General features: G+C 35.6%; 1 protein-coding gene across 5 annotated transcripts; it reads right to left on the bottom strand.

Moving 5' to 3' along the window:
* Nucleotides 1-15,446: 15,446 nt before the first annotated feature.
* On the bottom strand, nucleotides 15,447-20,522 carry LOC136251806 (sphingosine-1-phosphate lyase-like). Of its 5 annotated transcripts, none has more exons than XM_066044214.1 (10): nucleotides 20,208-20,522; nucleotides 18,139-18,397; nucleotides 17,682-17,976; nucleotides 17,369-17,468; nucleotides 17,242-17,310; nucleotides 16,989-17,161; nucleotides 16,351-16,472; nucleotides 15,973-16,075; nucleotides 15,812-15,927; nucleotides 15,447-15,659 (listed from the first exon to the last, which is right to left on the bottom strand). In XM_066044214.1, exons 6-10 carry the CDS (start codon nucleotides 17,005-17,007, stop codon nucleotides 15,549-15,551), a joined length of 471 nt encoding a protein of 156 aa, XP_065900286.1. In that variant the 5' UTR covers nucleotides 17,008-17,161; nucleotides 17,242-17,310; nucleotides 17,369-17,468; nucleotides 17,682-17,976; nucleotides 18,139-18,397; nucleotides 20,208-20,522; the 3' UTR covers nucleotides 15,447-15,548. The 5 variants fall into 5 exon arrangements, with proteins under 5 accessions (XP_065900286.1, XP_065900284.1, XP_065900287.1 ...); XM_066044212.1 differs by having other exon boundaries at nucleotides 16,989-17,310; nucleotides 17,682-17,833; nucleotides 17,894-17,976; XM_066044215.1 differs by having other exon boundaries at nucleotides 16,989-17,310; nucleotides 18,139-18,246; nucleotides 18,296-18,397.
* Between the last annotated feature and the right edge of the window lie 112 nt (nucleotides 20,523-20,634).

Raw genomic sequence — 20,634 nt, 5'->3', positions numbered from 1 at the left:
TAAGTAAGAGCGCGCGCTCTGATTGATAAGGGCGTGGCAGTGTGTTCTTACTTCACTAGGCTGTTTGATCGCTTTGCAAGTGTTGCTATACAGGCATCTACTTGCCCTCACAGTACGGAATCCGTTATTAGTTTTGTGGCGTCCGAATACGGCTGCTCTAAGGAAAGTGTCGATACGAATTATTAACACCTCCGTGACTGGAAAAGAAGAAGACGATCCGTAATTGAAGATAAAAGGAAAGGCAAAGCGCAGAAGGCAGACACTCGTCGGAACCCGAAAAGGCACATCCCAGCAGCGAGTTAAATATTGTGGCAAAGAATGGTGATCCTTCGCTGCTTCGTTTGGCCTGTAGCCTTGCGAATGTGGTCAGGCAGGCAGGCAGGCAGGCAGGCAGGCAGGCAGGCAGGCAGGCAGGCAGGCAGGCAGGCAGGCAGGCAGGCAGGCAGGCAGGCAGGCAGGCAGGCAGGCAGGCAGGCAGGCAGGCAGGCAGGCAGGCAGGCAGGCAGGCAGGCAGGCAGGCAGGCAGGCAGGCAGGCAGGCAGGCAGGCAGGCAGGCAGGCAGGCAGGCAGGCAGGCAGGCAGTAGAAAATTCCATTGAATAATTAAAAAAAAAAAGCTCTAGCCATGTTACAGCCATTTGTAAACTGGCTTACAACACTGGTGATTCACCCACACTACACTACAATTATTGTATGTTTGTGCCTTTAAGGTTCATCAGCAATTTTATCCTCAGTTAGTATACATTTATAAGTCATAATGTTTTTGCATGCATCAACTCATTTCATTATTTGTCTATTAATATCACACTGATGTAGGTTGCCAGCTTCTTGGACTACTCAATACATTACGTTGTGGCTTGATATCTTAAACACGGTCTTATTTGATTACATACCAGTCACACAGACAGCCCTCCTTTACTGCTATGTGTTCTGATAATTTGTTTATATTCAATGTCTTATTTCATATTGCATCTAATATGTTGCTATTTATTTGTAATCTTTCCAGTTACTAAAGGTGTTCAAGTGGCCACTGGTCATTTGCGTGAATACTACATTAAAAGAAGGTATAAAGGAGACTTGGATGACTGGCCACCCTACCATCCTAAACACTATACTCCATTAACCATCATCCATCATGAAGGTAGACATACTGAATTTGAAATTGCTGCCGTTGCACAGGAATTGAGTTCTGATAGAATCATTGAAAACAAAGAGGCTTACATTGACTATGATAGAACCATTAAAAATATTAATGATCTGTTTACTCCATACGAAGGTGCCACATCTCACCCTTACAGAATTCTCATTGAAGGAGCACCTGGAGTGGGAAAGACTATCTTGAGTAAAGAAATTGCTTTTCAATGGGCTAATCACAATCTTTTAAACAGCAAAAAATTGTTGTTGTTATTATTTATGCGTGACCCTCTAGTAAAATTCATAACTGATGTGATGACACTTGTTAAATACTTTTATCAGAATGACTCACTAGGTAGCAAGGTAGCTGATTGGCTTGTTGAAACTGATGGTAAACATCTAACTGTTGTACTTGATGGATATGATGAAGTGTCTGAAGATAACAGGAGCCATTATATAAAAGATATTATTAACCGTAAATGGTTAACAAAATGTTTTAATAATTACATCTCGTCCAATTGCTTCAACAAATCTTCATGATGTTGTGGACTGTAGGGCAGAAGTGCTGGGTTTTACTGAAGAAGATCGAAGAGACTTCATCAAAAGTGCATTGCAAGGACAAATAGACAAAATAGAAGGACTTGAAAGGTTTCTACAGTCTAACCCATCTTTAAATACATTATGTTATATTCCGCTGATAATGAGCATACTACTTTGCCTCACTGAAGATGGTATCAGCACATTGCCAAAAACTCGAACAAAACTGTTTGAAAAATTTATTATTATGACAATTGTTCATTTTCTTAAAAGAGATCACAAGGTAACTACAACTACTATAGGCAGTTTCAGTGACCTACCCCATCCATTTGATGAAGTGGTTAAGGAGTTGTCACAATTTGCTTTTCTTGCTTTACAAAGGAATCAGCTAGTGTTCACACTGGCTGAGGTTAAAGCATTATGTCCTAACCTTACTCCTACTAACTGGTATGGACTTGGCTTGTTGAAACCTGCTGGGTATTTTAAGCCACAGGATGGCTGTGATCATGAATCATTTCATTTCCTTCACTTTGCCATTCAAGAATACATGGCAGCCTATCACATTGTCTCACTACCAGATAAGGCCCAGTTTGAACTACTTAATGACACATTTTGGAATGTTCGTTATTGCAACACGTGGGTAATGTATGTTGGCATAACAGGTGGTGATATCTTTGTGTTTAAACATTTCCTAACTGGAAATTATTTTCAACTATCCAGTTGGGTGTTTGGAACCCATAATATTTCAAATTCAATATTAAATAATAAGATTAAATGTCTTCACCTGTTACACTGTTTGGCAGAAGCTGATCATGAAATGTTATCTTCTGTTGAGAACATATTCCAGGGAGGAATAATTGACCTCAGTCATCAATCCTTGTCACCTAATGACGTGCACACACTTGCAGTTCTAATATTAAGATTACCCAACAAACAGTGGGAAATGATTAACCTATCACACTGTAATATTGACAGTAAGAGCTGCAATGTCTTGTGTGAGATGTTTTGTTCTCAAAATGTAGCATTAAATATTAAAACCATTGACATGTCATATAATCGCTTTTACTGGGAATCTCTCAGGAAAATATGTGGAGTGTTGAAGTTTTGGAATACCAAGGAAATCATTCTTTCTATTGATGCTTTGTATATCAGTGAAACTGTTAAGTTAATCCATGATACTACTAATGCATTAAGAGCAAACATACAACACAAGATTCCACGTGAAAAAATACATTCAGGTAAGTTATTGGTGACATATGTTCCTGAACAAAACAGAGTAATTGTTGTTCATGCTGTATGCCCACTTGGTCGTATTTGGAAAGTCCCACGTGTTATATACTGTAGTCAATTCAGTGATGAAAGAGCGATAGATCAAATAAAAAGATGGGTGGGTACAAATATACCTTTGTACATTGATGCAATTTATGTTGTCCCCAGCACTAGGCAGAGTGTGTTGCATAATAATTTCCAGCATGTTAGGATCTGTGGAATTAATTTACATTCTAAAGCTGTTTGTTTACAAAGCAAACTTTCAACAATAATTGAATACTCCCACAGCACTCCACCACTTCAGTATTTAGCTGATTATCTTACAGCTGTTATCTGTCATACCCATCAATCAAACAAATCATATTTGAAGGCATTATCACCACAGCAAGCTGAAGAAGTCAAGAATAGCATAGGGTATCTTAAAACTTTCACGGTATTGTCTATTTCGAGGCACAATATAGGTAGTGAAGCAGCAGATGACATTGCAGCTGTTTTATCTCAAAATACTAAACTACAAAAGTTTTATGCCCAGGAAAATAATTTAGAAACATCAGGTGCCATAAAGATTGCAAGAGGTTTACAAAATACTAAATCACTGATAGAACTTCATATGTCAAACAACAATATTGGTAGTGAAGCAGTAGATGACATTGCAGCTGTTTTATCTCGTAATACTAGACTACAATCATTCACTATACAAATAAATAATTTAGAAACATCAGGTGCTATAAAGATTGCAAGGAGTTTGCAAAATACTAAATCTCTGGTATATTTTAATATTTCAAGCAACAATATTGGTAGTGAAGCAGCAGATGACATTGCAGCTGTTTTGTCTCATAATACTAAACTACAAAAGTTCTATGTTGCAGAAAACAATTTAGCAACACCAGGTGCCATAAAGATTGCAAGAGGTTTACAAAATACTAAATCACTGATAGAACTTCATATGTCAAACAACAATATTGGTAGTGAAGCAGCAGATGACATTGCAGCTGTTTTGTCTCGTAATACCAAGCTACAAAAGTTTTATGTTTGGGAAAATAATTTAGAAACATCAGGTGCCATAAAGATTGCAAGAGGTTTACAAAATACTAAATCACTGATAGAACTTCAAATGTCAAGCAACAATATTGGTAGTGAAGCAGCAGATGACATTGCAGCTGTTTTATCTCGTAATACTAGACTACAATCTTTCACTATACAAATAAATAATTTAGAAGCATCAGGTGCTATAAAGATTGCAAGGAGTTTGCAAAATACTAAATCTCTGGTATATTTTAATATTTCAAGCAACAATATTGGTAGTGAAGCAGCAGATGACATTGCAGCTGTTTTGTCTCATAATACTAAACTACAAAAGTTCTATGTTGCAGAAAACAATTTAGAAACACCAGGTGCCATAAAGATTGCAAGGGGTTTACAAAATACTAAATCACTGATAGAACTTCATATGTCAAACAACAATATTGGTAGTGAAGCAGCAGATGACATTGCAGCTGTTTTGTCTCGTAATACCAAGCTACAAAAGTTCTATATTTGGAAAAACAATTTAAAAACATCGGGTACCATAAATATTGCAAGAGGTTTACAAAATACTAAATCACTGATAGAACTTCATATGTCAAACAACAATATTGGTAATGAAGCAGCAAATGACATTGCAGTTGTTTTATCTCGTAATACTAGACTACAGTCATTCACTATACAAATAAATTATTTAGAAACATCAGGTGCTATAAAGATTGCAAGGAGTTTGCAAAATACTAAATCTCTGGTATATTTTGATATTTCAAGCAACAATATTGGTAGTGAAGCAGCAGATGACATTGCAGCTGTTTTGTCTCGTAATACCAAGCTACAAAAGTTCTATATTTGGAAAAACAATTTAAAAACATCAGGTGCCTTAAAGATTGCAAGAGGTTTACAAAATACTAAATCACTGATAGAACTTCATATGTCAAACAACAATATTGGTAGTGAAGCAGCAGATGACATTGCAGCTGTTTTGTCTTGTAATACTAAATTAAAAGACATCCAGGTGTCAGGAAATGATTTACAAACAGCAGGTGCCATTAAGATAGCAAGAGCCTTATGTAATACTTCATCTCTGACAAAACTTCAGATTTCAAACAACAACATTGGTGATGAAGCAGCAGATGACATTGCAGCTGTTTTATTACACAATACTGGGATTGAACAATTTACAGTTGATAATAATAATGTGAAGACAGCTGGTGCTATGAAAATTATAACTGCCTTACAAAACACTAAGATTCTAAAACATTTTTCTATTTCGATCAGAAAAAATTATGACAAACAAGCAGGTGGGATCAGAGTTAATTTACAAGGCAATTCTTTAACCATTTGTGGAGAAAATATTAGTTCAGCAAGAGGTTCACAAAATAATTCAGGCTACAATACTGACAGTGATGAAGCAGATGATATTGCAATTGTTTTGTCTCAAGTAGAAATATGCCGTTTGTTTCAAGTTAACTTTGAAGCAACAGTTGTACTGAAGTTTGTGAGAGCACTTGCATTAAACATTTCATCTCTGACAGAATTATATATTTCAAACAACAATATTGGTATTAAAGCCGCAATTTACATAGCAATTGTTTTATCTCACAATATCAAACTACAAAGGCTTCACCTCCATAATAATGGTTTAGAAACTGCAGGTGCAATTAAAATTGCAAGAGCTTTGCAGTGCAGTTCATCTCTTATAGAGCTTAATATTTCAAACAACAATATTGGTAGTGAAGCAGCAGATGACATTGCAGCTGTTTTGTCTCGTAATACCAAGCTACAAAAGTTCTATATTTGGAAAAACAATTTAAAAACATCAGGTGCCATAAAGATTGCAAGAGGTTTACAAAATACTAAATCACTGATAGAACTTCGTATGTCCAACAACAATATTGGTAGTGAAGCAGCAAATGACATTGCAGCTGTTTTATCTCGTAATACTAGACTACAATCATTCACTATACAAATAAATAATTTAGAAACATCAGGTGCTATAAAGATTGCAAGAAGTTTGCAAAATACTGAATCTTTGGTAGAGTTTAGTATTTCAAGCAACAATATTGGTAGTGAAGCAGCAGATGACATTGCAGCTGTTTTGTCTCATAATACCAAACTACAAAAGTTTTATGTTTGGGAAAATAATTTAGAAACATCAGGTGCCATAAAGATTGCAAGAGGTTTACAAAATACTAAATCACTGGTAGAACTTTATATGTCAAACAACAATATTGGTAGTGAAGCAGCAGATGACATTGCAGCTGTTTTATCTCAAAACACTAAACTACAAAAGCTCTTAATTGATGAAAATATTCTAGAAACATCTGGTGCAATTAAGATTGTGAGAGGTTTACAAAACACTTCATCTCTGACAGAATTTTGCATTTCAAACAACAATATTGGCGATGAAGCAGCAAGTGATATTGCTGCTGTATTACATTGCAATACTGGGATTAAACAGTTTATGGCTGATAACAATAATTTTAATGTAGTAAGTGCTATAGAAATTATAAGAGCTCTGCACAGTACTAAATCTCTGTCTTTTTTTTCTATTTCAATTACAAATATTGATAGTAAAGGAACAGGTAACATTAAAGTATATTTACGTGATAAATTATTTTCTGTTCACACTGATCAGTTTGGTAGAGCAAGAGGTTCACACTACACTGTATCTCAAATCATTTCACCTTGCAATATTGATAGTGATGTTGCAAATGACTTATTGGTTGTATTAGCTAAAGTAGAAATTTTACGCTTGGATAGAATTCATTTGGAAAACCCTGCTGTACTCTATTTTGTGAGAACAATAATCCGCAATGTTTCGTCATTGACAGAGATTCAGATTTCAAATAACAATATTGGTGGTGAAGCAGCAGATGACATTTCAGTTGCTTTGTCCCATAATGCCAATCTCCAGAGACTAAGAATACAAGAAAACAAAATAGAAACTTCAAACATGATTAAGATCACTAGAGCTTTACAAGATGTTACATCACTCACAGAATTTAGTATTTCTAACAACAATATTGGTAGTGAAGCAGCAGATAATATTGCAGCTGTTTTATCCCATAACAGCCAACTACATGTATTCTATATCCATGGTAACAATTTAGAAACATTAAGTGCAATTAAGATTGCAAAAGCTTTACAAAATATTTCATCATTAACAACATGTGATATTTCAAACAACAATATTGGTAATGAAGCTGCAGATGATATTGCTGCCATTTTGCAATGCAATACTGGAATTAAACGATTTGTGGTTGATAACAATAACTTTAATGCAACAACTGCTATAAAAATCATAAGAGCTCTACACAATAACAAGTTCCTTACATATTTTTCTATTTCTGTTACAGATATTGGTGGAGACGGAACAACTAATATCAGAGTATTGTTACGTGGTAACTCATTATTCATTGATGGTGATAATTTTAGTAAAGCAACAGGTTCACGGCACACTTTGCCTGAAATTATTTCAAAATACAATATTGATTGTGAAGTAGCAAATGACATGGCAATTATTTTAACAAAAGTGAAAACTTGTCACTTGAAAAGTATTCATTTCGAAAACACAGTTGTACTTAATTTTGTGAGAGTATTTATACATAATATTTCATCCCTGACAGCATTTAATATTGCAAATAGCAATATTGGTAGTAGTGAAGCAGCAGATGACATTGTAGTGGTTTTATCTTGTAATACCAAGCTACAGAATCTCAGAATACACAAAAACATGATGGAAGTATCAAACATAATAAAGATTGTTAAATCCTTACAAAATATTTCATCTTTGACAGAATTGGATGTATCAGGGAACAATATTGGTAGTGAAGCAGCAGTTGATATTGCAGTTGTTCTATCTCATAATACTAAACTACAAGCACTGCAGATATATAAGAATAATTTAGGAAATTTGGGTACTATAAAGATTACCAAAGCTTTACAAGATGTTACTTCTCTGACAGAATTAAATATTTCTAACAACAATATTGGTAGTGAAGCAGCAGATGACATAGCAGCTATTCTATTTCATAACAGCCAACTAAAAGTATTCAATGTCCATGATAACAATTTAGAAACATCAGGTATACTTAAAATTGCTACAGCTTTGCAAAGTATTTCATCCTTAACAACATGTAATATTTCGAACAACAATATTGGTGATGAAGCAGCAGATGACATTGCTGCTATTTTATGTCGCAATACTGGGATCGTATATTTCAATGTTGATAACAATAACTTTAATGCAGCAAGTGCTATGAATATCATCAGAGGTCTACGTCATACTAAATTTGTATATTTTTCTGTTTCTGTCATGAAGATTGAAAATGAAGAACCATGTAGTAATATTAGTGTTTCTGTGCGTGGAAATTCACTGTTGTTTCAAGAAGTTGAGTTATGTAAAGCAAGAGCATTACATTGTATTTCATCATCTCATAACATTTCAAAGTACAACATTGATATAGAAACAGTACATGACATTGCAGTTGTTTTAGCAAAAGTAGAAACCTGCCACTTAAATAAAATTCATTTGGAAAACACATTTGTACTTGACTTTGTGAGGGCATTGTTACATAATTTTTCATCTCTGACAAAATTTCATATTTCAAATTGTAGCATTGGTAATGGAGCAGCAGATGACATTACAAGCACCTTATCTTGTAACACCCCACTACAGAGGCTCAGAATACGACAAAACAGGATAGAACTATTGAACATGAATAAGGTTATTAAACTTTTGCAGAATTTGCCATCTCTGACAGAACTTGATATTTCAAGCAACAATATTGGTAGTGAAGCAGCAGATGGTATTGCAGCTGTTTTATCTAATAATATTAAACTACAAAAGTTATATCTACATGGAAATAATTTGGGTACGTCAGGCACAATGAAGATTGGAAGAGCCTTAAGTTGTGTTTCATCCCTTACAGAATTTAATATTTCAACCAACAATATTGGTAGTGAAGCAGCAGATGACATTTCAGCTGTTTTATCTCATAACAATAAACTGCAAGTGTTTTGTGTCGATGAAAATAATTTAGAAACATTAGGTGCTATTAAGATCGCAACATCTCTGCAGATCATTACAGTTTTGACAGAATTTAACATTTCAAATAACAACATTGGTAGAGAAGCAGCAGATGATATTGCAGCTGTTTTATGTCATAGTGTTAAACTGAAAAAGTTTAGTATTTATGGAAATAATTTGCAAACATCAGGTGTAATTAAGATTGCAAGAGGCTTACATAATGTTGCATCACTTACACAACTAGATATTTCTGACAACAATATCGGTAGTGAAGCAGCAAATGACGTTGCGTCTGTTTTATATCATAACCCTATGCTACAGATATTCCGTATCAACCAAAACAATTTACAAGCATCAGGAAGTATTAAGATTATAAATGCTTTACGGCATGTTTCATTTCTGACCGAATTTGACATCTCAAACAATAACATTGGCAGCGAAGCAGCAAATGAAATTACAGCTGCATTAATTCAAAATACCAAACTGCAAATCTTACAAATTAATGAAACCAATTTAGAAACACCAGGTGCACTTAAATTTACCAGAGCTGCACAAAATACTCCTTACCTAGCAATTTTCGATTTGACAAACTCCTTTTTTATAGGTGACCGTGTATATGATGATCTCTTCATGATGTGGTAATGACGAACTTGCAACTTCTTACACATATTAATACATAATATTTAGTAGAAGCATTTGACGTAATCAACATTGTAGAATTATTACACAGTACAGCACTTCGCAAAGTTATTGTTTAACACCTCTAGCCATTAGAACTGTTATAGTGGATAATTATAATTAGCTGTTGTATTTTAGTTTGCAATATATAGTTATCTCAGGTGACTATTAGCATTACAAGAATTGTGTGAAGCTATGTATGTAGTAGGATATCATGTATATTTGTTTTCATGCAGTGTGTATTTTACAGTCAGCAAACTGTATGGTTTCATGTACAGTTAGTTATACTTGCATCAATTATTGATGCCATTCAACTGTACACATATACTGTAACTGTACAATCCAGCTAAGTTGACACTGCATGCAGACATTGAAATGAGATACATATATAGCTATCTGTTCATATTATGCATACAAGATTATAACTGTTGGTTATTTGGTTAACTGAACTGAATAATGCTTTCCTGCAATTTATAATTAGCATGCAAGTTACAAGCACCTTAAAATTTGTGTCAGATTATCTTTATATAGTGGGTAAAATAATAGGCACCAAGTGATTACACCTATAACTGAATCCGTGATATCAATGCTAAGGAATGAGAAAGGTACCCAAAATGTGCATTGTGAGTGAATATCTCAAGAGATCAGTTGACTGGTTATGCAAAAAACAATTGGTCAAGTAATCGGTTTACCTGGTAAGGTTTCACAGCTCTAGTATATATGTACTTTGCATATATATGCGAGGTAATGATGAGTAGAAAATAAATAGTTTTTACCAATAAACTAGTGAAAGTACTTGATGCTATCATGTTCACTTAGTGCCATATATAATTCACTTTCTTTTAAATTTTATGTACATTAGTCCTGTATGAAAAATTTTTGCACAATGTTTTTATTATGCATGCACATGCAACTAAGGCAGGTTAGTAGCCAAAGTTTCTGTGCATTAATTGTGTGGCTTATACTGCCTTTAATTAATATTGTTATTTAGAAGAAGACTAGTACTGTAATTCACTATATTTTTGTGCAAAATTTTTTCATGATAAAACTTTTCATGTAAAAATATATATTTTCATATGATTTACATGATGACCGCTCTATTATAGAGTAGTTCCATCTTGTGTAAAAAAATTTTCATGGAAGAAATTTTCGTATATACAAGTTTTACATGCGAAAATTGTTTTACAATGAAAAAAAGGCACATTACAGTATACTATAAGCTGACTGACACCAGCCAGCTCACTATAGCACATTAAAATTCCTGGCTGATATATATTCTTATAGAAATGAAATTCAAATGTTCCACATCAATATTAAGTTCCTTCTCATGATATTCTAACTCACTAATAAGTGACTATAATTTGTGAATGCTTTATTATAGAGTATACTGGACTGTGCTCTATTAGAATATTTCAAATGTAAAAAAAAACTATAGGAAGGTTTAAGTCCCCTCTGTAGATCCTTACCAGAGATGAGTGTACTGTACTGCATGCTGCTACTCACTTTTGTGCTGCCAAACTAAATAAGTGACATGTGTTTGGCTCCTGCTGTGTAAACCTGGCAAAGAGAAGTTTCCTGAAACACTTGGAAGCCCCCTCTTTATGCCCCTGTCCCACAGGTTTACAAATAAAACTCATGGAGAAAAACCATTTGTATGCAAATGCTTAGAACAGCCGGATATATGAGAGAACTTTGGTGTATATTACTTTGGCAGTACAAAACCCACAATATAATTAAATATCCCATATACTAGCCATACATATATTTAATTTGTATTATATATAGTACTACAAATACATACTCTACACTGCATATCATGAACCACGATATTGGGTTCATAATAGGGATCGCATATGTTTTTTTTGCAAAAACTCTAATAGAACGCACGCCTAAAAACCACCTTGGAAAGCATCCTCCAACTCAAAACCACACTCTGGTGGTTATTTGCAATTAGTATTGGTCCACTAGTAAGTATCAAGTGAAAAGGAAACAGTATGTGTATTTGGGACAAAACTGAAATTTGCCATTTTGTCCATATCATGAACCATGATAGTGGGTTCATTCATAATGAATATGGACATGTGCTTTGTAGTTTCTTGGCCATGTGACTCACTACCATGAGTCTTGATCTATGTACTAGCAAGGGAATCTTACAGGTTTTCATCCTTCATAAGCAGAGAAATCATCCATGTCATTTGTCCCCTTTTGTTGTTGTAATACATTGCTAGCAACAACTTCATTACTGCTATTGAGACCACTAATGTTTCATGATGTGGATAAGGTTTACACACACTAGTCACCTGACATTGATGGTCATCATTTACCATAATGTCATTGTAGCAGGCTAGGGTTGTGTACACTTGTGATTGTCATTGGGCTTCCACTTTTGCTTCTACTTGAGACATATCTTAATAAAAAAGTCAATTTCCTCAGGGTAAAGCCATTGTTGGATCACTTTCAAGGATGTTACAATGACCAGTATCATTGCCTTGCAGCTTATTACATGATTTATTGATTGGTGATCATTTTGATAATTATTGTTGACCCATCGGACAGCAACCCTAACCAATTTTTGCTAGTCACAGTATCTACAATATTGGCCTTGATACATCTACTTATGCAAACACTGTTCTAAACACTTTTGATGGCATAATTTTACATTTCATGGTATCGAATGCCATTTGCTGATAATTTTGATTCATAATTACTGCTTGCCATCATGTTTGCTTGCCATCATGTTTGCTTTAGTGACACTACCTCTGATAACTTTTACTCCCATGGAGCTGATGATACACAAAGAAAGCATTGAGAATCTTGGTACGCATTGTAGCTCTAAGCCAATCACTACCAATGATATGCCACTTAAAGATTATTGATGTTGTTGTGGATGATAGTATGAGGGAAAATGCCCTTATTTGTGAAATGTACATAAGTACTACACAAATGCCTTAATGCTTTAATGACAAATGAACAAACACAAACCTTTTATGAAATTGAATCTGCAAAGCAAATTTAGTGATTAACATAGAACAATAATTTGATGTATTGTTACATTTATTATGTACAGTCTCTTGACGTCTTCCAGTACATAGTACAAGTATAAGGAATTTGATGTTGGATTGGATTATGGAAAAAAAAAGTAGGTAAACAAGGGAGGTTGTCTATACACCTGCAGATATACCAGTGAACATTCAATCCCTAATTCAGTCTATACCCATGACTGAATAAAGGATTAAATGTTCACTATAATAGTATATAGGCGATCTCCTTGTTTCCACTTTTTTTTCTATGATCCCTAATCAAACTTATTCCTAATTTTTCCTTATTATGACTGTATGGTAAATTCACGCATGCTGCATCAAAAGAAAGGATGGCACCGAGTTAAAGTGTTCATCTGAACGTGCACCGCAGTCACAATTACTGACTAGAAAGTGAAGTGGTCATTATGCTTTGCTTTCAGCTATGTTCAGTCTGTTACTGACTCAAAAATCAGGCAAACAGGCAGTTAATCAGTAGAAAATTCCATTGAATTTTAAAAAAAATTAAATTTCATACCTATTTATTGGAAGCATTTAGGGTCATACTGAAGGCACTTTTGGGTTTGGTTATATCTAACCAATACTGCCAAGGCACCAGGATGACATTGGTTTTTGGGTGATATTTTTGGCCAGAAAGACCCAAACCTCCATGATCCCTAATATACAGCACTACCGTACTGTATGACATATTACGTATTACATGCATTTAGCAGTACTAGTGTAAACTGTAGAATAGTATATACGAAAAAGACTCTGCAGGGGGTTAGCTTTGGCCACCTTACACCAATTGTATTTACTTACCTACCACCATCTACAGCTGCCTTCTAATGCTGTGGCAATATTCAACTACGTACTGTACATGCAACTATATAGCTATGTCCTCCACTAAAAAATTAGTTGTTTGGTTGGAAATTGTGTATACATATACTTAAAATAAAAATTAACATTTTTAGTAAGTTTTGTGATCATTCTGCTGAAGTTTGTTGAGCTAGGATTAATACAAGACACAGCTGTACCCTAATTATTGTCTCAAACATACACTTAAAAAATAAAGTGTGCTTTGCACACAAAGTGCCCCCTGTGACACCAAAATGTGCCCTATGACACCGTTTTTGTGTACATTTTTACAGTGTAAATAAGTCAAGTACAACCGTATATGTATAGCTATTATTTTCTTTAATTTGCAGGTGTGACAAATGCTATTATTTTAATATGAATGAAATATCATAAATGCTTTGTACCACTGTGCAATAATAGCTGGACCAATTATGCCAGCATAACTGGTAGGCAACAGGCATCAAAGAAGCTGATCATGAAACTGTGGACGTTTTGCATGATGCAGGTTGTAATAAAACAGACAAACACAGTGATTTGCAGCTACTTGTGAAGGGAAAAGTAGCTAAGGATTGAGATACTCTAATAGAACAGTCACTGCAGGTTGAAAATCTCAAAATAACATTCTCAGATTGGATGGGACATATTCCATTCCAGATCTGAGCTAAGTCGCTCTAGTGGTTATTGTGATACGCACCTTCAAAGTTCATCTTAGTTTCTTTATATTAACTTCTGCCGTTAATTTTCATTTTGCAATACTTACAAAAATTGCCATAACTTGTACAAGCCTTATTGGTTTCTTTTCAAATTTGGAGGATGTAAAGAGCATAATTTATAGTGCATTTATCTTTGTACAGATTAGTGGAACAAAGTTACAAACGAATTTTCCAAATATTGCAAGTGCGATTTTTTGTTATGCCTGCAGTCATACTATACATAAGATTTGGTATGCAGATAGGCTAACCATCGTAGCACGGACCTTTTGTTAGCTAAAAAACCAAACATGTGAAACAAGAGACTCTCACTGTGAAGTAAAAAAAAGCCAAAGTTCAGGGGGACCTCCACACCTATACACTCTGCTGCTGCTGTCAGTTGCTCATCTTCCATAAACTAGATCTGTCAGTTACTTTATAAATGGAAGCTCTATAGTTTACTGCACCAGAATATAATTTCATAGATCTATCCATGAAAAATCTGGCCAGAACATTCTATATGTGTTGTATTAGAAGTGCTCAAAAAATGTGTGAGCTCTATCAAGAGTATAGCTGCTGCTACTACTACTACTGCAACAAAAAAAAAAACGTCAGGTAACTATAGTATGTTTGCATTCACTGGAGCACTCATTTCTTGTTAACTCTTGTTACATGGGCCAGCTGCCCAAACATTTAGTAGAGCTCTTTAAATGCCAGAACTGTTAATCAAAAAAGTGCTTTGATACGGGAAAGAACAAGTGAGTTATGAAGCTTTAAAAATATCCCATACATTTATTCAGGCATTCAAACATGTTTACAAAACATGCTTGTTCCTGTACAAAACCATTGGGAGTGAACACATGTTCACCTATTTGACATTATTATATTTGGCAGGGGCTCAGGTGAACGCATACTGACTATATCAAGGTACAAACCTTCAGTAATTTAATGTAATGGAAATCTGTTTTAATTATCAATGAACTATAACGTGAAAACCAACCATACATGCATGTAGTACCAAGTGAGGGACCAAATACACTTGGAGATCGCTTCATACATGCAACACTATAATATCACTGCAACCATTTCTTGGCCACCACTTTTGATATCACATCTTTTTCATATTAGCCTATTTTTGGAAGGCTATATCCTTTTTCACACTTCGGCTGTTTGGATTAGATCAGAATTCACAATAAAACACTGAATGATATAACAGAACTATCTATAATATTGACTTTGTAACTGAAGATTGTCTACCAACTATATTACATACATGTTAACAGCAAAATTATTTGTATAGAAAAATGAATTACTATAGTGCATGCATTTCATTGAAAAATTGTACCACTAATTCTTGCAATGCTGAGTCTGGTAACTGCCCCATCAACAATGAAGTACTTCCCCCAGGAAGAGATGGATTCATCTACAAAGAAAAGATAATTACCTATGTTACATAATATACTCCCCTATGTAATGTGCATTCTAGTGAGTAAAAGTACTTTTACACAAGATTGTAACAGCAATTGTAAACTGATCTCTGTGTAAGAGTGATCCAGTCTTGTATTTCCCTCTCACCTTGAGTTGTGATGTACAGCTCCTCAAGTCAGTAATTAGTTGATTGGCCACTTCAATTGTATGAGAGGGAAGAATGGTAAGGTGAATACAGTTCTGGGCAGGCTGCAACTTCCAGCCTGTTAAGTACAAGTATATTGTTAACTACTAAATATTTTCTTTACCTCTCTTATCCATAAGTTTAGCTATTGCTTGTACGTTTACTTGTGGGTCAGTAGATGCAATAGCAAATGCTGCACCATGAGGATGGCCTACCAAATGTAATCCCTAAAACAGCAATGTGATGAATGTAACATTGTTACTTAGACCTCTACAGTGCAATGCTATGAAGCAGTATACAGTATTGCAACAGAAATTAGATTAAAACTTATGTAAAAATCCAGTGTTAGTGTGCTGAACATGTGCATGCATACACACAAAATTACATCCATGTTATGTATACAGTACTCAAATTTCAGAAAAATTTGTGCTTACATGTGGCATGGACACACATATAGTATGCAAAGTATTAGTAGGTCATTAAACTACACAAACAGGTTTACCTCAATGGAATGTATTTCCTTCTTGAGGTAGTTGGAGACTGTCATCAGTTTCTTGGCCATTTCAAGGTATCCATCTTGTCCCATACATTTGAGCATTGCCCAAGCAGCAGCCATTATCCCACCTGTACAATCCATCACTCTATCACGTCAAGGTGTTTACTTAATATAGACATTTTATAAATTAAGAAATCTCATTTAGCAGCCAGCTCTAGAACCACCTCGTTATTATAGTGTTCACCTCTAGTAGATCCCCAAACACAGCTAAGGTGTACCAATACAGCACAATACTAATATCATGCATAATTTTTGATCCCATAGGTAGCCCTCCCCACATTAACAAGCTTTCACTGTATTGTAATTTATTATAAGAGTGACTATTGCATATATTCTATGGGGACAAATATATAGCTGGGCTTATGTACCAACACAACACAGATAAAACAACATAAAGATGGTATTCAATTCATATCAATCGGGTAACTTAGCTGGACTTGTGCTGTGCTACTAAAAGTATTTGTCTAGCAAATGTAAGAGTAGGTGCTTGAACCATTCTACAAATCATTTTGTATATTTTGAAGCTTATATACATTGAGTACTTCAAAAGTATGGTTGTGCCTTTAATACAGCACTACACTCACCTGGCCTGGTACCACACATTCCAGGGGAGCCATATATCCCACCAATGCAGGGTTCTGCCGACACTGGTCGGCAGTGGTTCAAAGTGACCAGTACCTCTAAAAACCGACCAGTACCCTCTTAAATCCGACCAGTACAATTCTTACATATATCACTGATACATGTGCAATATACCCTAATATAACACACAGCACATCAGTTCGTGTTAACTTTAGGCCACCACTCAGGAATTTCTGGGCAGAACCCTGCACCAACCCATTTAGTGTAGGCAAATACTTGGTACTTCCTAATGTCAGAGTCTCTGTATAGCAGAAAACTTGCTCCCTGTGGTATATAACAGGACAACCACATGTATCATTATTTATTATGCTGGATGGCTTACCTTCATTCCCAGGCCATATTTGTGAATGTCAGCTGATATTGAACTGACTGCTTTTAATCTGAAGTCAAATACTGGAACTTCATTTCCCAACTTCTCCACCCTATGTGTGTGTGCGTGTGTGTGTGTGTGATTAAACACTATAGCTTATCGTGCCTTATATATACATGTATATGAAAACTCATAACATGGACCACATGAATGTTAACTAGTATAAATATTACATAGGGATGATGGAAGTGCATCATGCTATGTTTGAAAGCTTGTGAACAACAGCTGAAATCAAATATTCATTAAGCAGTCATGACTTACTCACCATGGTAGGATAAAGCCTCCAAAACAAGCATCCACATGAAGTGGTAGGTGATACTTGCTGGCAACAACACTGATCTCCTTCACTGGGTCCACCATGTTATAGGTGTGCTCAGTAGCTGATGCCAGTAACAGTATAGTGTTCTTATTAATGCTCTAATAGTATAATAATGCACAACAAGAAATGAACTTTTAAATTTTTCTCTATGAACATACCACCGGATGTGACACTACCAACTACATTGGTATCACCATGTAACACGCTGGCTGTCATGGCAATTGTTTCAATTTCAAACCGCCTACAACAAAACAACATGATGGTGGATTATTAAATCTACGCTGCAACAAATTTATTCATATCAAAACAAGCACAACTACTTACAATAATGGAGATATTCTAATAGAGCAGTCATGTTAAAAGTTTAAACCAAAACAATTAAATCAGAAAAAAAGTCACATACCACTGGCTGGGAAACACTACTGGGCTAATAGCATTTTCCCTCATAAAGGCAGTAAAGAAAGCCTGCACAACATTCTCCTTGTAATTCTCGGAAGGTGCAACTGGTAACCTGTCTTCAAACTTGTCAAAGAACTTTTTAACAACATCAAGTTTGTCACCCTCAGTGTGGTAGGAATAGCCAAATAATTTGCCACTGTAAGCATCTGAATCATTGCTCTACAGTGTTTTCAACTGTGCCATTAACTCCTCTTCAGACAAACCTAACAAAAAGTATACTTTATGTACATGCATATGTACACACACACATGTGCGTGCACGCGTGTAGATAGGTCATTACTATTATTGAAGTATCAGTCTCATTGGCAGGTGAAAATTAAGTCGAAATTTAATGGCCGTTCAGTTAAAATTTAACTTAAAGCAGCATAGTGAAATGGTTAGGCCACCAGCATGGCAATCATGAGTTCCAAGGTTTGATGTTTGGTAATGTTCAGTGGGCCCACCCTATGACCCAGTAATAATGAGAACCTAATGTCTCACATAACGAACGAGGTTCAGGTGGGTACTACTCCTTCCCCAGGAGGAGGATTTGCCAGCTTTGACTCTTAGGCATCTGAGTAGTGCACATGTGGCCCAGTCAATTAAACGGGCATGAGCATTTATATGTGGTATACGTTTTGTGCCTCCCTGAAAATAGTGCATACACATGATCTATTATCAATTAATTAAAATTTATGCAGCTATCTAAAAAAACAGATGTGGATGGTGAAAGGAAACAAGGAATGATGATGGCCTTAACTCCCATTTGATTGACTGTTAAATTATTATTATTATATAGTCATAAAAGTGACCTCTTGGTATCAAATGCTAAAAGGGTTCTTATAGGCTAGGCAGGGCGTAAAAAGTTGATAACACTAAATTTCGGCACTCAAGAGTAAATATACTCTGCCCTGCTAAACCTACTAATACTGAACATCACCTTATGGCTGTAAGGAACTGTAAAGAAGATCACTATGGCTCATTACTGCTGGATGTACCTTCAACATGCTGGATTTTCAGTTGATCTTGTGACAGTTGAAGTTTGGTGTCTAGGGCCATTTCATGCCAGTGACTATTAGCAATGTATGTCAAATACAATACATTGCATACTTCAGCAGGCAGCTCATGTTGCCATCTCCTGTTCATACAGGATATTTAACTCTTGGGCTTCAACATAATGGGATGTAGTCAATCTGTCAATATAATTATTTAGTTTTATAAGTAGCTACAATTTTGTCTTGCCAGGGGTCGACAGTTATTTAGTAGCTTGGTAACCCTGAGACTAGACTCTGACCCCTTGTATTTAGGCCACTCCAAGAAAATTCATTGTTTTACATTTCCCGACCGCATGCAGATTCTCTTCCCGCATGGTCATTCATTATTGCTGTCAACTGAACATTTTATTCATTATTTATCCTGTGATAGCATAGCAGTAACTAGTGTAGCATTCAAAAAGCCCATTTAGCTAGCTTTTCACTGTTCAGGTTCCTAATTTAAATATTTCTACTGTACTCTACCTGTTAGTTATGAATTTCGAAAATTAGTGGAAATATCTAATGAATAATGAACCGCCCGCCCGCATGTATTGTTGAGGTCAATGAAATGGGAAACAAGGAATTTTCTTGGAGTGGCCTTATATTGTACATGTAATTGTCAAATTATGACATCATCCATTGTGCAACTCAGTGTAATGCACCTATCAATATTAAGCCCCACTACCCCCCTCCCGGGCGTACATGGGGGAATAGTGGATGATTTTGATCTGTTAAAGATCGCCCCACTAGTGGGTCATTTGACTGTTCAAAAATTTTAGCACTTGCTTGACTTGATAAGCTATAGCTATGCACCTCCTGCAAGAATACCTACTTTCCCAAAGTACACTACATGGGGATTTGACTACTCGTCATGCCCCACGGGTGGGGAATTAGATTTTTGAAAAAGTCAAATCTTCACCTTTCCCCCACCCTTGCCCGGGAGGGGGGTGGTGGGGCATAATATTGATAGGTGCATAACTGTAGTCCATTCACTACATACCTTTTTCTGGGAGGTGAATAACTCTCTTACCACTCGTGAAGTCAGCTGGCATCTTGTCAGCAGTTTCTTTAACGAGTAATTCAGCTTCTCTCTTTATCAACATGTTAGTTACGTCCATTACTGTTTTCAAGCGTCTTAGATATGGTCGAAAGCCTTCATTGCGCAATATTCCCACTGTCATTATAACGAAAACTCCAAACACGATATGTTCCAATGAAAAAACGAACCAGGACAACAGATCAGGCAAGATATTTTCAAGTTCCATGTATATTTCAGCCCAGGGACTTGACGATTATTGATTATAAACCGAGTCTTAAGCGCCCGCGCATTAGTGTCACCATAGATACAGTATATCCAACTATTATCATACAATTGGAGTGCTGTAGTGTGCACACCTCATTTAATTGTGAAATGTTTATACATACTG

The sequence above is a fragment of the Dysidea avara genome, chromosome 3, assembly GCF_963678975.1.
Source record: "Dysidea avara chromosome 3, odDysAvar1.4, whole genome shotgun sequence".
NCBI classification, from domain to species: domain Eukaryota; kingdom Metazoa; phylum Porifera; class Demospongiae; order Dictyoceratida; family Dysideidae; genus Dysidea; species Dysidea avara.
Note: the sequence above shows the minus strand (reverse complement) of the source record. Positions and strands in the feature narration are given on the sequence as shown.

What these genes read in the sequence shown, in the direction of transcription:
- LOC136251806 (XM_066044211.1), bottom strand. An exon ending in AGGAAATACATTCCATTGAG is followed by an intron (nt 16,076 to 16,350) that starts GTAAACCTGTTT and finishes TTGCTGTTTTAG; the next exon opens with GGATTACATTTGGTAGGCCA. An exon ending in TAAACTTATGGATAAGAGAG is followed by an intron (nt 15,928 to 15,972) that starts GTAAAGAAAATA and finishes TGTACTTAACAG; the next exon opens with GCTGGAAGTTGCAGCCTGCC.